The 12,002-nt window shown below is 41.4% G+C and overlaps 1 protein-coding gene and 1 long non-coding RNA gene across 4 annotated transcripts in view; one reads left to right on the top strand and one right to left on the bottom strand.

Annotated features, from left to right (window-relative positions):
- Positions 1-3,143, bottom strand: part of LOC137225162 (uncharacterized) — a 44,471-nt gene extending 41,328 nt beyond the window's left edge. For all 3 annotated transcript variants that reach the window (XR_010943711.1, XR_010943713.1, XR_010943712.1), the window contains exon 1: positions 2,987-3,143. This is a non-coding gene — a long non-coding RNA (uncharacterized lncRNA). The remainder of the gene's footprint in view (positions 1-2,986) is intronic.
- Positions 3,134-9,438, top strand: NDUFB4 (NADH:ubiquinone oxidoreductase subunit B4). The gene is made up of 3 exons (XM_067738763.1): positions 3,134-3,356; positions 7,941-8,087; positions 9,305-9,438. The coding sequence occupies exons 1-3, from the start codon at positions 3,177-3,179 to the stop codon at positions 9,365-9,367; spliced, it is 390 nt and encodes a 129-aa protein (XP_067594864.1). The 5' UTR covers positions 3,134-3,176; the 3' UTR covers positions 9,368-9,438.
- The last annotated feature ends 2,564 nt before the right edge of the window (positions 9,439-12,002 follow it).

The following is a 12,002-nucleotide window of genomic DNA, read 5'->3' as shown; positions in this document are numbered from 1 at the left end:
GTCTTCTGTTCCCTGAAACCCTGCCCCATTTATATAGCTTAACCACCCCTGCATATATGCACCTCTCTCCTTCTACACTTCACCACTTCATCCCCCCTCTTCCGACCAAGTACAGATACATGTATTTAGTCCCTGTAATCCAATAAATTCTCATAAATTCTATTAGGAGATTTCTTAGAGAAGTAAAAATCTTCAAAACATGAAATATACATTGATGATATGACCACCTGTGAAACTGCTGCTCACTGAAATTATTCCATCTGCTAACTCTAGTGCCTACATTCACCCCATCAAAGTCTTGGTCATCCATTTGGAAATATCCAGTTCTCGAATGCAATAGAAATCTATTGCAAATCTTGCAAAAGATGTGGAATTTCATGAAATTGATGAAAGTGATGTTGGTGAACTGCTAGAGCCACATGCAAAGTTACTAATACAGGAGGATCTTACAGCTGGACCAGGTAACAAATGAAAAAGAGAAAAATGAATAAGAATGATGATAACATCAGTGCTTCAGAAGGAAATAATCTGGTTTCAAAGGACAAAGCCCTCCAGCACTTTTGCAAATATAACCCTGCTGCAAAAAATCAAATGCAGTGAAGCATAATGAGCTACATAAAAATAATGTCCCCACAAATTAACACCTGATTTATCAGAATTAGCACACAGTTGTAATTGTGACCTAAAATGTATTAAATACAAGATAAGTTCATTTTCATAATTGGTTGCACCGTTTCAAGCTAAAGTCCCAATCAAGTCTTTTTCTTTCACTATAGAGTCTAGGTCTCCATCTTAAATAGATTCATTCTAAGATGGCCTTTTCTGGGAAAAGGAAGACCTCTTATATTCATCTCTATGTTCCCCAAACATGCAATATTGTAAGAATCCCTTCAAGAAATTGTAAAAAATACTGACTCCTGGGTTTCCCTGAAGACCAGTTCTGAATCTACAAGAGCAGAACAAAACCTAGGACTTCATATTTTTAACAGTTATCTGAAGGGATCCTTATGATAATTAAGCAAATGTGCAGGAACTTCCCTGGTGGCGCAGTGGTTAAGAGTCCGCATGCCAACGCAGGGGACACGGGTTCGAGCCGTGGTCAGGGAAGATCCCATGTGCCGTGGAGCAACTAAGCCCGTGAGCCACAACTACTGAGCCTGTGCTCTAGAGCCCGTGAGCCACAACTACTGAGCCCACGTGCCACAACTACTGAGACCCGCGTGCCTAGAGCCCACGCTCTGCAACAAGAGAAGCCACCACAGTGAGAAGCCAACGCACCACAACAAAGAGTAGACCCCACTCGCCGCGAAACCGGACAAAAACCTTCGTGCACAGCAACAAAGACTCAACGCGGCCAAAAATAAATAAATAAATGAATAAATGACCTCATTAAAAAAAAAAAGCAAATGTGGAGATAATCCCCTTAACTCATCCAAAACGAAATGATGAAGTTTCTTCTCTCTGTCTCTCTCTCTCCCTCTCTTAAACTTAAAAAGTCTCTTTTTTTTTAACTTTGTCGGTTGGCTTGTACTCAATGTACTCCTTTCGTTTTTCTTTTCTTTTCTTTTTTAACATGCCCTTCTTCCTTGATCAGTGTCTAATCTATTAACAAAAGGTTTTTGAAACTATCAAAGTAGTCTTTAGAATTTTCAACTTGCTCCTGCTTTTCATTTTATTTTCTTAATAGGTTTAAACACCTCAGAAAAAAACAGAACTTCTCCCCCCCACTCCTTTAAAATGGAGTGTGAGTGATTTGTCTCAAGTTTCTTTTTTCTATATTCCCTCAGCCTGCATTCTCCTGAACCCACTTTGCTACTATATTCATTTGATCATTAAACTGCTTTGCAAATATTATCATATTCTGTCTGTTCTTTCTGTACTGCCTGATTGTCAGCTTCTCAGAGACAAACATCTTGTCCTTCATTTCTTCTGTTGTTTCTCGCACTGAGACTGGAAGATTGACTGACTAGTGTGCAGTGTGCTTCATGCGGCGAGTGCTTAATAAATATTTTAAAACAGTATTAAAATGTTCAGTAAATTTGACAGTAGTGCTGCTCCTCATCACTTCAAGCGCCAACACTTTCTAGGTCCCTTCTCTGCCTAGTAACCATTTCCCAACATACCTACATGTCCCCAGACGCTTCACCCAAGCTGATCCAGCATTCCCTGTCTGAGTTATGGAAATACTGTTTACATGTTTTCCCCTAAGGAGCGTCTGACTGGTACCCAAAGACCCTGCCATACAATTTGAAGTTGCCCTTTTTCTGTGGTGATAGTGGGGAAAGGAGAAGGACAGTAGGGGTGGAGAAGGTTTCCTTTTAGGTTACACTCCTTGTTTCCCAAAATTATCTTTCACAGCAAGACACAGTGCCCTTATGCTTATTTTCATATCTCTAAGGATGTTTTTTATTCTTAGCACCTGAAGAGTGCTAGGGATTTTACATAAGAGGTTTTAGTATTTTAACTAAGATATTGTTTCTTTGCGAGGTTTATACAATACCATTTTTTTCTGACCTATAGTCAGGCAGGGAACACTTCTAACATCATTCTCCTATTAAACATTATTTCACGCCAATGAAAAATACTCTTCTGCTTATGTTGTATGGATCTAATATGGTAATGCACAGAAAAGCTAATTTTCTTTTTCTTGGAAGAGAAATTGTGCCTTGCAAAGTATGTTGGCATCTATTAATTATTTATTTTAATCCTCACAACAGTTTTGCTACGTGGATAGAATAGGGGTCATTATCTCCGGGATAAGGAAGAGGAAACTCCGAGAAGTTAAGTGACATGTCACAAGTCGCAGAGATGAACCCACACTGAATCAGAATTCCACAGTCAATCCCATTTTCAGTCTCTGCCAGCTCAACTTCACATAATAAGCTCTGTATTTCAGTAGAGATAACGCTGCTAGGAAGGAGCAACAAGCGTTAGATTTGGAGGCGGGTAGGGGAAGGAGGGGGGTGGGGGAAGGCGAGGAAAGTACCTTGAGCCTGCGCAGGTCGCCACTAGGGGGCCAGGACCGTGAGGAAGGTTGAGGAAAGAGGCTGAACTTTTTACTAAACTCCATCTTCAACCTCTGGCTAACGCGCAGGCGCACTGCCTCAGGACGAAGGTCAGACCGAAGAGGGCGGGCCTCGGATCGCGCAGGCGCAGTTGTTCGCCGGGTCGCCAAGATGTCGTTCCCCGAGCACAAGACGTCGCGCCTGGCGACCCTGCCCACTACCCTCGACCCAGCTGAATACGACATATCTCCGGAAACTCGGAAGGCACAAGCCGAGCGTTTGGCCATAAGATCCCGGCTTAAACGGGAGTACCTGCTTCAGTACAACGACCCCAGCCGTCATGGGGTCATCGTGAGTGAGGGGCCAGCGGGTGGGAATCGAGGGGCCAGAGTCGGGACGGTCCCGTCGGGCTGGGCAGCTCAGACCTGACAAGGGGAATCACGCCGCGGAGCGGTCACCGTTCCCGAAGAGTATTTTAGACACGGATCCTCTTCCAGGCCCAGAGAGCAGGCCAGTTCATCAGCCCTTTGACCTTGGGTAGAGAGCTCGGTGGTCAAGAGGACGGGTTCTGGATTCACACCATGCTGGGTTTGAGTCTTGGCTTGATCATTTCCCGCCTGAGTGATTTTGAAAAAGTTGTTCAACTCTGTTGCTTAGCCTCGGTTTTCCTGTCTGAAAAATGGGGATAATACAGTACTTCCTATCTTATGAGGCTGTTAGGAGGATTAAATGAGATGAGGCACGTGACCGGCCAGCACAGTGCCTGGCTTGTGATGAGTGTTCAGGAAATATGGGGTGTGTGTGTATTTTTTTTAAAGATGTTTTCCACTTTTCAGTTCACATTTATAGCAATACTGCTCTCTTCTGAAGGGAATATAGTGATTTTTCGGTTTATATCTTTTAAAGACCCAAACACCCTACAGCTTGCTGAAGCTTTGGGCTTTGGAGTCAAACGCCAAGGCACTATGTACTAGCAAACTATATGACTTTGTGCAATATTCCTAAGCCTTCTGGACCTTAGTTTTCTAATTTTCATATATGGAAATGGTAGTACATTCTTTATAGAATCGTTGTGAGGTTAAATGAGATAGTCTGTGTAACATTCCCGGCACATAATACATGCACAGTAAACTGATAGCTATTATTATTTAAGAAGTGTGCTTTTAGATTAAAAAAGAAAAAAGACTTTTCCCAACAGTTGCATTGGTGTTCTGTAGGAATGTTAGGAAGTTGTGAGAATTGAAAGAAACTTACAGTGTGCCAGGCGCTATTGAAACTCTTTCTGAATGATATTCAAATATCACAGCTATTCAAAGAGTTAAGCTCTATTACTATCCCCATTTTACAGATGAGAAAGACTACATGGGAAGGACAAGTATGTCATAGAGAGATATACGTTAGCAAGTGATAGAGCAGAATTTGAACCGTAGTCTGTATAACCCAAAGCATCTCTTAACCATTTGGCTATATTGTCTTCAGCCAGAACCTCATTTACTTGGGAGAAGGTGAGGACAGAGACATTGATTGTATACATACTCACACGATTGGGTTTGATGTGCTAGATAGTAAGATGTAGTAAAAAAAAAAAAAAAAGAGAGAGAGAGACTTTGAGTCAGACAGAGCTGAGGTTTAAACTCCAGATTTTCTTTTTTCCAGTTCTGTGACCCAGGGCAGTTATAGTTTTGCTGTGTAAAAGAGGTTTTACACCAGCCTCACTGGTGGTTCTGTTAAGTAAATGAGGGCCTGACAATTATATATTGAGCAATACATGGAAATTCTTTGCCTAATGTCTAAGAATGATTGATTTAGTGAATAAATAATTGTTCAGGGTCCTCTTTTAGATACTGCAGTAACAGTGGAGAAGAAAACAGGCAAAGACTCCTGTCCTCATAAAGCTTTCTTTCCAGAGGGAAGACAAGTAATAAGTTAAAAAATTAAATCATTTAGTATGTTAAGTAATGGGAAGTGATAAGAAGAAAAATAAAGCAAGGAAGGGGATTAGGAGTGTGTGTATGTAGTAGAGAGGGAAAGCAACTGCAGTTTTAGAAAGGCACAGGGAAAGGCCTCACTTGGAAGGTGACATTGAAGATCTCAGAGAAGTGAGGGGAGGGAGCTAGCCATTCAGCTCTCTGGGAAAGTAGCATTTTAGTCAGAGGGGACAGTAAATACGAGGGTCCTTCGACAGGAGTGTGCCTGGTTAATCCTCAAAATACTGAAGAGACCATTGTGACTAACATGGAGAAAGGTGAGAGCAGAGTAGGAAGAGATGAGATGGGAAAGTTACCTGGGACTAGATCACACCAAGCCTCATAGGCCATTGAAAGAACTTTTCTGAGTCGGGTGTCCCATAATCAGGACTTACTTTTTTTTTTTTTTGCGATACGCGGGCCTCTCACTGTTGTGGCCTCTCCCGTTGTGGAGCACAGGCTCCGGACGCACAGGCTCAGCAGCCATGGCTCACGGGCCCAGCCGCTCCGCGGCATGTGGGATCTTCCCAGACCGGGGCATGAACCCATGTCCCCTGCATCGGCAGGCAGACTCTCAACCACTGTGCCACCAGGGAAGCCCAGGACTTACATTTTAACAACATCTCTGGCTGCTTAGTAGAAAAGAGACTATGGGGGAGCAAAAGCAGGAGCAGGGAGACTAGTTAGGAGCCTTTTGCAGTAATCTAATTTCTTAGTTGATGGTGGCTACAAGGTTGGTGACAGTGGAGTTGGTAAGAAGTGGTCCGTTCTGGTTATGTATTGAAAGTAGAGCCAATCAGGTTAGCTGGCAGATTGGATATGTGGTGTAAGAGAAAGAGAGGACTCAAGGATAACTCCAAGGTTTTTGACTGAAGTGAAGAATGAAGTTGCCTTTTACCAAGATAGGGAAGAGTGAAAGGATCAGGGATGAAGGTGGAATGGCATATTGGCAAATCAGTTTGGGATACATCATGTTTGGCATCACATTTGCCAATTAGACAATATGTCAGCATTGAGCAGGGAGTGGGATATTATGTCTGCAGTTCAGGGTACAGGTCTAGGGCTGGAGGCATAGTTTTGGGGAGTCATCAGCCTATAGGTGGATATTTAAAACCATGTGACTAGAGATTATCAAGGGAGTGAATGTAGATAGGAAAGACCCACAAGGTCTGAGGTCCTATATTAAGAGACTGGGGAGATAAGGAGGAAGAGAGCGAAAGAGACTAAGAGGGAATGGCCAGAGAGTTAGGAGGAAAGCCAAGCTGGTGTGTGCCCTTGAAGCTAAGTGAAGAAATGATTTCAAGAAGTGGTGTTCATAAGCTTCGCTGGTGGCGCAGTGGTTGAGAACCTGCCTGCCAACGCAGGGGACACAGGTTCGAGCCCTGGTCTGGGAAGATCCCACATGCCGCGGAGCAACTAAGCCCGTGCACCACAACTACTGAGCCCATGCGCCGTAACTACTGAGGCCCACGCGCCTAGAGCCCATGCTCTGCAACAAGAGAAACCACCACAATGAGAAGCCCACACACTGTAACCAAGAGTGGCCCCCGCTCGCCGCAACTAGAGAAAGCCCGTGCCGCGTGCAGCAACAAAGACCCAGCGCAGCCAAAAATAAAAAAATAAAATAAATAAATTAAAAAAAAAAGTGGTGTTCACCATATCACATGCTGCTGATAGTCCTTTGGATGTGGAGTGGTGTCAAGGAAGGAGAACTGTCTCCCACGGCAGGTGTTTTGGAACCTCTTTCAACAACAGTACCTAGTTCAATGAACTATGGTCATGGAGCTGTTGGTATTTTTATGAAATGAAATGTCTGTTTCTGGAAGACAGATCTGGCAGATATTAGGTGTAGAGAGGTGACTGGTAGAGAATTCTGGCATGAGTCATTCAAATGCATTAATAGCAGGAAGGGATAGATACAAGAATAGATAGATGTATTTATCCTTTCAGGTATAGAGCTCAAATGTCCCCTTGAACCTGTATCTTGTGTCTTCACCTTCTTTACTGTCTCTGCAAAGAGTTTGACAAACAGTTTGATTTAAAATGTTACTGTGAAAGATCCAGTTTAATTATTTATGTCCTACCAATCATGACTTCTTGGCGTTGGTTAAAACCTTGAATGTTCTCCTCACAGCTTAGTATTAAAGTTTTAAAGCTGATTTCATTTGCTTATTTTTATCTATCAGTTAACTGGAGCAAATAATTTTGTAAAATCATTAGGGTATTTAGCTAATTAAATTTAATTACGTATTTGGGGTAGATTTGCTATTTTTACATAGTTATTCTAGTATAAATATATTAAAATTGACAGTTACTTTTTTCTTAACCAAGACAATCTGATTATTTTTCTTTAACAACTTTGTCCTTTCAAAAAACTATTTTAATAATGTGAAATGTAATAATTTTGCTCTTAAAATACCAGCCAAGTCAGCCTAAAAAATGTAAAGTTCAGAGTTAGCCTACGTCTGTCTTCCTCTTCCTGCAGTTTAGTTGTAGCCTGGAGAGACCAGTGTGGGCATAGCATTAGAAAAGGTCCTGGAAACAAAGTTCACAGTATGATAGAGCATATGAAATCTGTTTGTCCTCATTGGAAATACTGTGTGGTTCTGTTTGTCATACTTCAAGAAAGACAGTGACGCCAAAAACAATCCAGAAAAGAATAGAAAAAAATGATTTTAAAAAAAGTGCCTTCTCTGACAGCTTAAAATGATTAGGATTCTTAAATCTTAAATAAATAGGAAGCTGAAGGATGAGTCTTTTAAATTCTGAACAGGATCATCAGAGAATTATTCAACAAATACTGGAAATGAAAGATCTTCTTTGAAGCTATTTAGGAATATTCGGGGTATACCCTTAACTGTAGAAGAGAACAAAGGGCATCTCTTGTGCTTCTCCACAAAAGTCCTGATGAGATTGTTTCTTAGTGTAGAACTTAATTTCCTGTATCTTTTGTTTTCATTCATTTTAGGAAGATCCTGCCTTGATTCGTTGGACCTATGCAAGATCAGCAAATGTCTATCCCAATTTCAGACCCACTCCCAAGACCTCACTTTTAGGAGCTCTGTTTGGAATTGGGCCCCTCCTCTTCTGGTATTATGTTTTCAAAACCGACAGAGTAAGTATTAGGACCTTGTGTTTGGTATCTGTGTGATAGGTTCCCTCTGTGCTGGCTGCAGCTCTCTCTTGATAATTCCCATCTTGTCTTTCTACTCTTCCTTCAGTTCCTCTTTTATCTTTATTCCTTTCCAACTGAGTTAAAACAGGAAGTTTCAATTATATGTTTAGTTTTATTGCTTTATTGTTTCAACTCATATAGAAATATACTTTCTTATAAACTACGATTGTCTCTGGGTCTTTCAAATTTAATTTAATGGCTACTCTAGAATTTAAAATAATGAATTGGTCACTTTAAATATCTAAGACTTGAACTTAGCTCATGAAAGAGTTTTCCTGATGTGTTTTATTTATTTATTTTTGTTTTCCTGGTGTGTTTTAGATTAGGTAAGGAAATTATATTATGTATGTTAAGCAAGAGAATATAGAAATAACTTAAAAAGTTAATTTCTTTTTTCTCATTGGATGTACAGAAGTTAAACTTTTCTATTCTGATTAATCTTTAGATGTTATCTTTGCAAATTTTTATATTTATTTTGTTTGCTTTTAAAAGAGATGTTTATTGGGTTAAGTATTAGCAGAATACATATATCACTTAGTATGCTCCCTGTCTGCATGAATTCCAGTTTTGTTGGTCACATTTTGTGAATTAATGTTAAAATATGTTAATACTCCAACAACAGAAAAGCCAAAGCAGCCTGTGGTGGGGCTCACTGCCATCAGAGGCCTGGGTATGTGACTGCACAGAAAGCCAAGCTAATCTTTGACACTAGACCACTCTGATACTAGGTCCCCAACCCCAGCCCCCAGGCCTCATGTTCCCATCTACACTGGAGCCCACCCATGTAGCACTGCTTTAAACTGGCCAGTCCACTCTCCTGGAGTGTATATATTTTGATTATCTGATAAATTATTGCTTAACAGAAAGGTAGGCCACACTTACCTAGAAGGTATTTACATTTTGCTTTCAGTGTATGCTATTTAGTGGGGTAATATAATTCTACTTACTAAAATTTAGGTGTTTTTCAATAGGAGTGTTTTCTTATTGTCCCTTTATTTCTTCAGATTATTACTTCCTCACTCATACTCTGTAGGCTTTAGACAATAGGGGATTGTAATTAGGCTGGGAGTGTTTCATTTCTGGTTTTTAGAGCTATACCATGAATTGTGCCAGAATGCATTGTTTTTAATGTACTTTTTTCTTTTCTGTCTATACAGGATAGGAAAGAAAAACTTATCCGGGAAGGAAAATTGGATCGAACATTTAACATCTCATATTAAGTCTGGCAATGATGACTATATGTACTTTTGTTTAAATGAATCTATTAATCATTAAAAAGATTCAACAAACATTTGCTGGACATTGTAGAATCCCTACTTTGTAAGAGTTCACAGTTTAATGAAGAAACAGATTCATGTTCATTCATTCAGTCATTCAGCAAATGAGTGTCTACTATGAGCCAGGCATTGTGCTATTGTGCTGAGAATATAGTGATCAACAGGACAACTTAGGCCCTGTGCTTAATGAGTACACACTCTGACAACTGTTCATTCAACAGTTATTATTTAAGTGCTTATTATGTATCTGGTACTACTTAAAACCTAAGCTGTCATCTGGCTCCAGCCCCAGTGGTAAATTCAGCAGAACAGTTACAACCTTGTGGTTTAAAAAAAAAAAGATAGCGATTCAGGAAAGTGATGTTGGCAAGCTGATGAAGAAGCAGTTCTGTCTAGGGAGATGGCATTTGATTTAGGCTCTGAAGATCACAGGGGCTGACAGAGCAAATAGGAGCCCAAAAGGGCAAGGTGTGTTGGCTATGGCTAGATTGGGGGCCGCTGTTGGGTGAGAAGACAGGGAGGGGGAAGGCCATGCTGAAGAACAGGTAAAATGGTATAGAGCATGGGCTTTGCAGGTCAGATCTGGGCTAGAATCTTAGCTTGAGTTTAGCAGTTGGAATACCAGGCCCCCCTCTCATCATCTATGGCCTGGAGATAGTAATGCCTACTACCTCATAAGGTCATAAAGATGAAAATGAAGTAACAGTATTGCTCAATAAAAGCTGCCCCATGCTTTGTAGTTTAGTCTTGAAACAGTAGGGTGACAATTTCATCTATGAAGACAAAGTAAAATCCAGTGCTATAGGAAGAACAGCATGCTCTGTGGGGCTGGCTTACATGAGTATATTGCTTTTAACTTTCAGAGCATATTCACAACTATTGTCTCATTTGATCCTTGTATGAGCCTGGAGTACCCCAAAATGCAGAGCCTGAGAGAAAAGCTTGTATGTAGATAGTTTATGTTAGGAAGTGATCTGAAAGAACAGGTGGGAGACTGCTCAGAGTGAAACAGGTTGAGGGAAAACCCAATGCTCTATACCATTTTACCTGTGTTCTTCAGCACGGCCTCCCCCCTCCCTGTCTTCTCACCCAACCGCGGCCCCCAATCTAGCCATAGCCAACACACCTTGCCCTTTTGGGCTCCTATTTCACTCTGTCAGCCCCTGTGATCTTCAGAGCCCAAACGGTGCTCTTGGCCCGTTGCCTCTGGGGGTAATGGGCTTAATTCTTATAGGGGCCTTCTGAGGAGCTCTGTGGAATGGACACAGAATTTTACCCCCAGACACGGAAAAAGTGAATATTTACGTACTAGCTTTTCTCCCTCTTGGTCCAGAGTTATCTCATGCAGTTAATTCCCTTGTACTCCCAGGTATGGGCATGGCTCAGACTGGCTGACTGGGTTCTTACAGGCATCTCATGGAGGAGGAAGCATAGGGCAGAAAGCGGGTGGTGTGCTGTGCAGCTGAGGTGAAGTATTGTCAGGTCACACCTGCAGGCAAATGAGAGCTGCAGCAGCAACTGGAGTAAAAAGATGGGCCAAGGGGAAGTGAGGCACGCACAAGAGGTTTACTATTTCCTCATCCACTCCATGTACTGCTTGGATCTGTGCACACATTGAATCTAATCTGCAGTGTATCATTCAGGGTGGTAGTCAGGTACAGTCTTAACCGGATAGTGGAACAAGCTACAGTCTACACAGTTGTGACTGGTCTGAGGCCCTAGCTGATAATCTTCATCTACCCCCACCATGCTGTAGATTTCCCTTCTCTTGGCCATAACTTTTGCAGATCTAGGTTGCTTGCCTGAGTCACCAGGACCTTCATTTCCAAAGGCCAGAACCTTAGTTACTCTAGCATCATCAGGCCTTTGTTGCAGCAACTGCCTGTTTACAGTTATCACTGGACATGAAAGCTCCAAGATAAGGCAGTGAATCCCCTCGGTGCCAGGCATATCCCTTTCTGCCCCCGGTGCCAGGCATATCCCTTTCTGCCCCCGTTGTGTAGCAGCAACCCTAGCTCCTTTTAATCAAGGTCACTTAGTGCTGCCAGTGTGAAAACCTTTTTTTTTTTTTTCTTATTGCTGTTTCCCAGGTACAAATGGCCAGGAGATAGTTATAACTTCAAATTAAAGTGAAATCCTGTTATACTATGATTTATAATAAATATATATTCAGTCTTTGTTTCTGGCACAAAGCTTCTAAAATGCTTGGGATTTCCTAAGTGATGAAACAGATAAAGGTATCTTTTGTTATATTAATGAGGTGAGTTTTGGGCCACACCTAAGGATGGGGGCTGGCTGCCTGGAGAACCAACCATGTGATTAGAAAGTTGGAACTTTCAGTCCCACCCCTCCTTACCTTTATATCCCTGCTCTGCTACTTACTGGTGAAGTGTCCTGGAATGTATTTAAATTCTGTTTCCTTATCTTTAAAATGGATAAACTAGTTACATTGTACTACTTACATTGTTATTAAACTCATTGTTTAATGAGTTATTACTTATAAAATATTTAGTGACATACATTCAGGCCTCAGTGAGTGTTTACTGTTATTATTTTTTTTGGCTGCATCAGGTCTTCA

Source organism: Pseudorca crassidens, chromosome 5 (genome assembly GCF_039906515.1).
Source record: "Pseudorca crassidens isolate mPseCra1 chromosome 5, mPseCra1.hap1, whole genome shotgun sequence".
Classification (NCBI taxonomy): domain Eukaryota; kingdom Metazoa; phylum Chordata; class Mammalia; order Artiodactyla; family Delphinidae; genus Pseudorca; species Pseudorca crassidens.
Note: the sequence above shows the minus strand (reverse complement) of the source record. Positions and strands in the feature narration are given on the sequence as shown.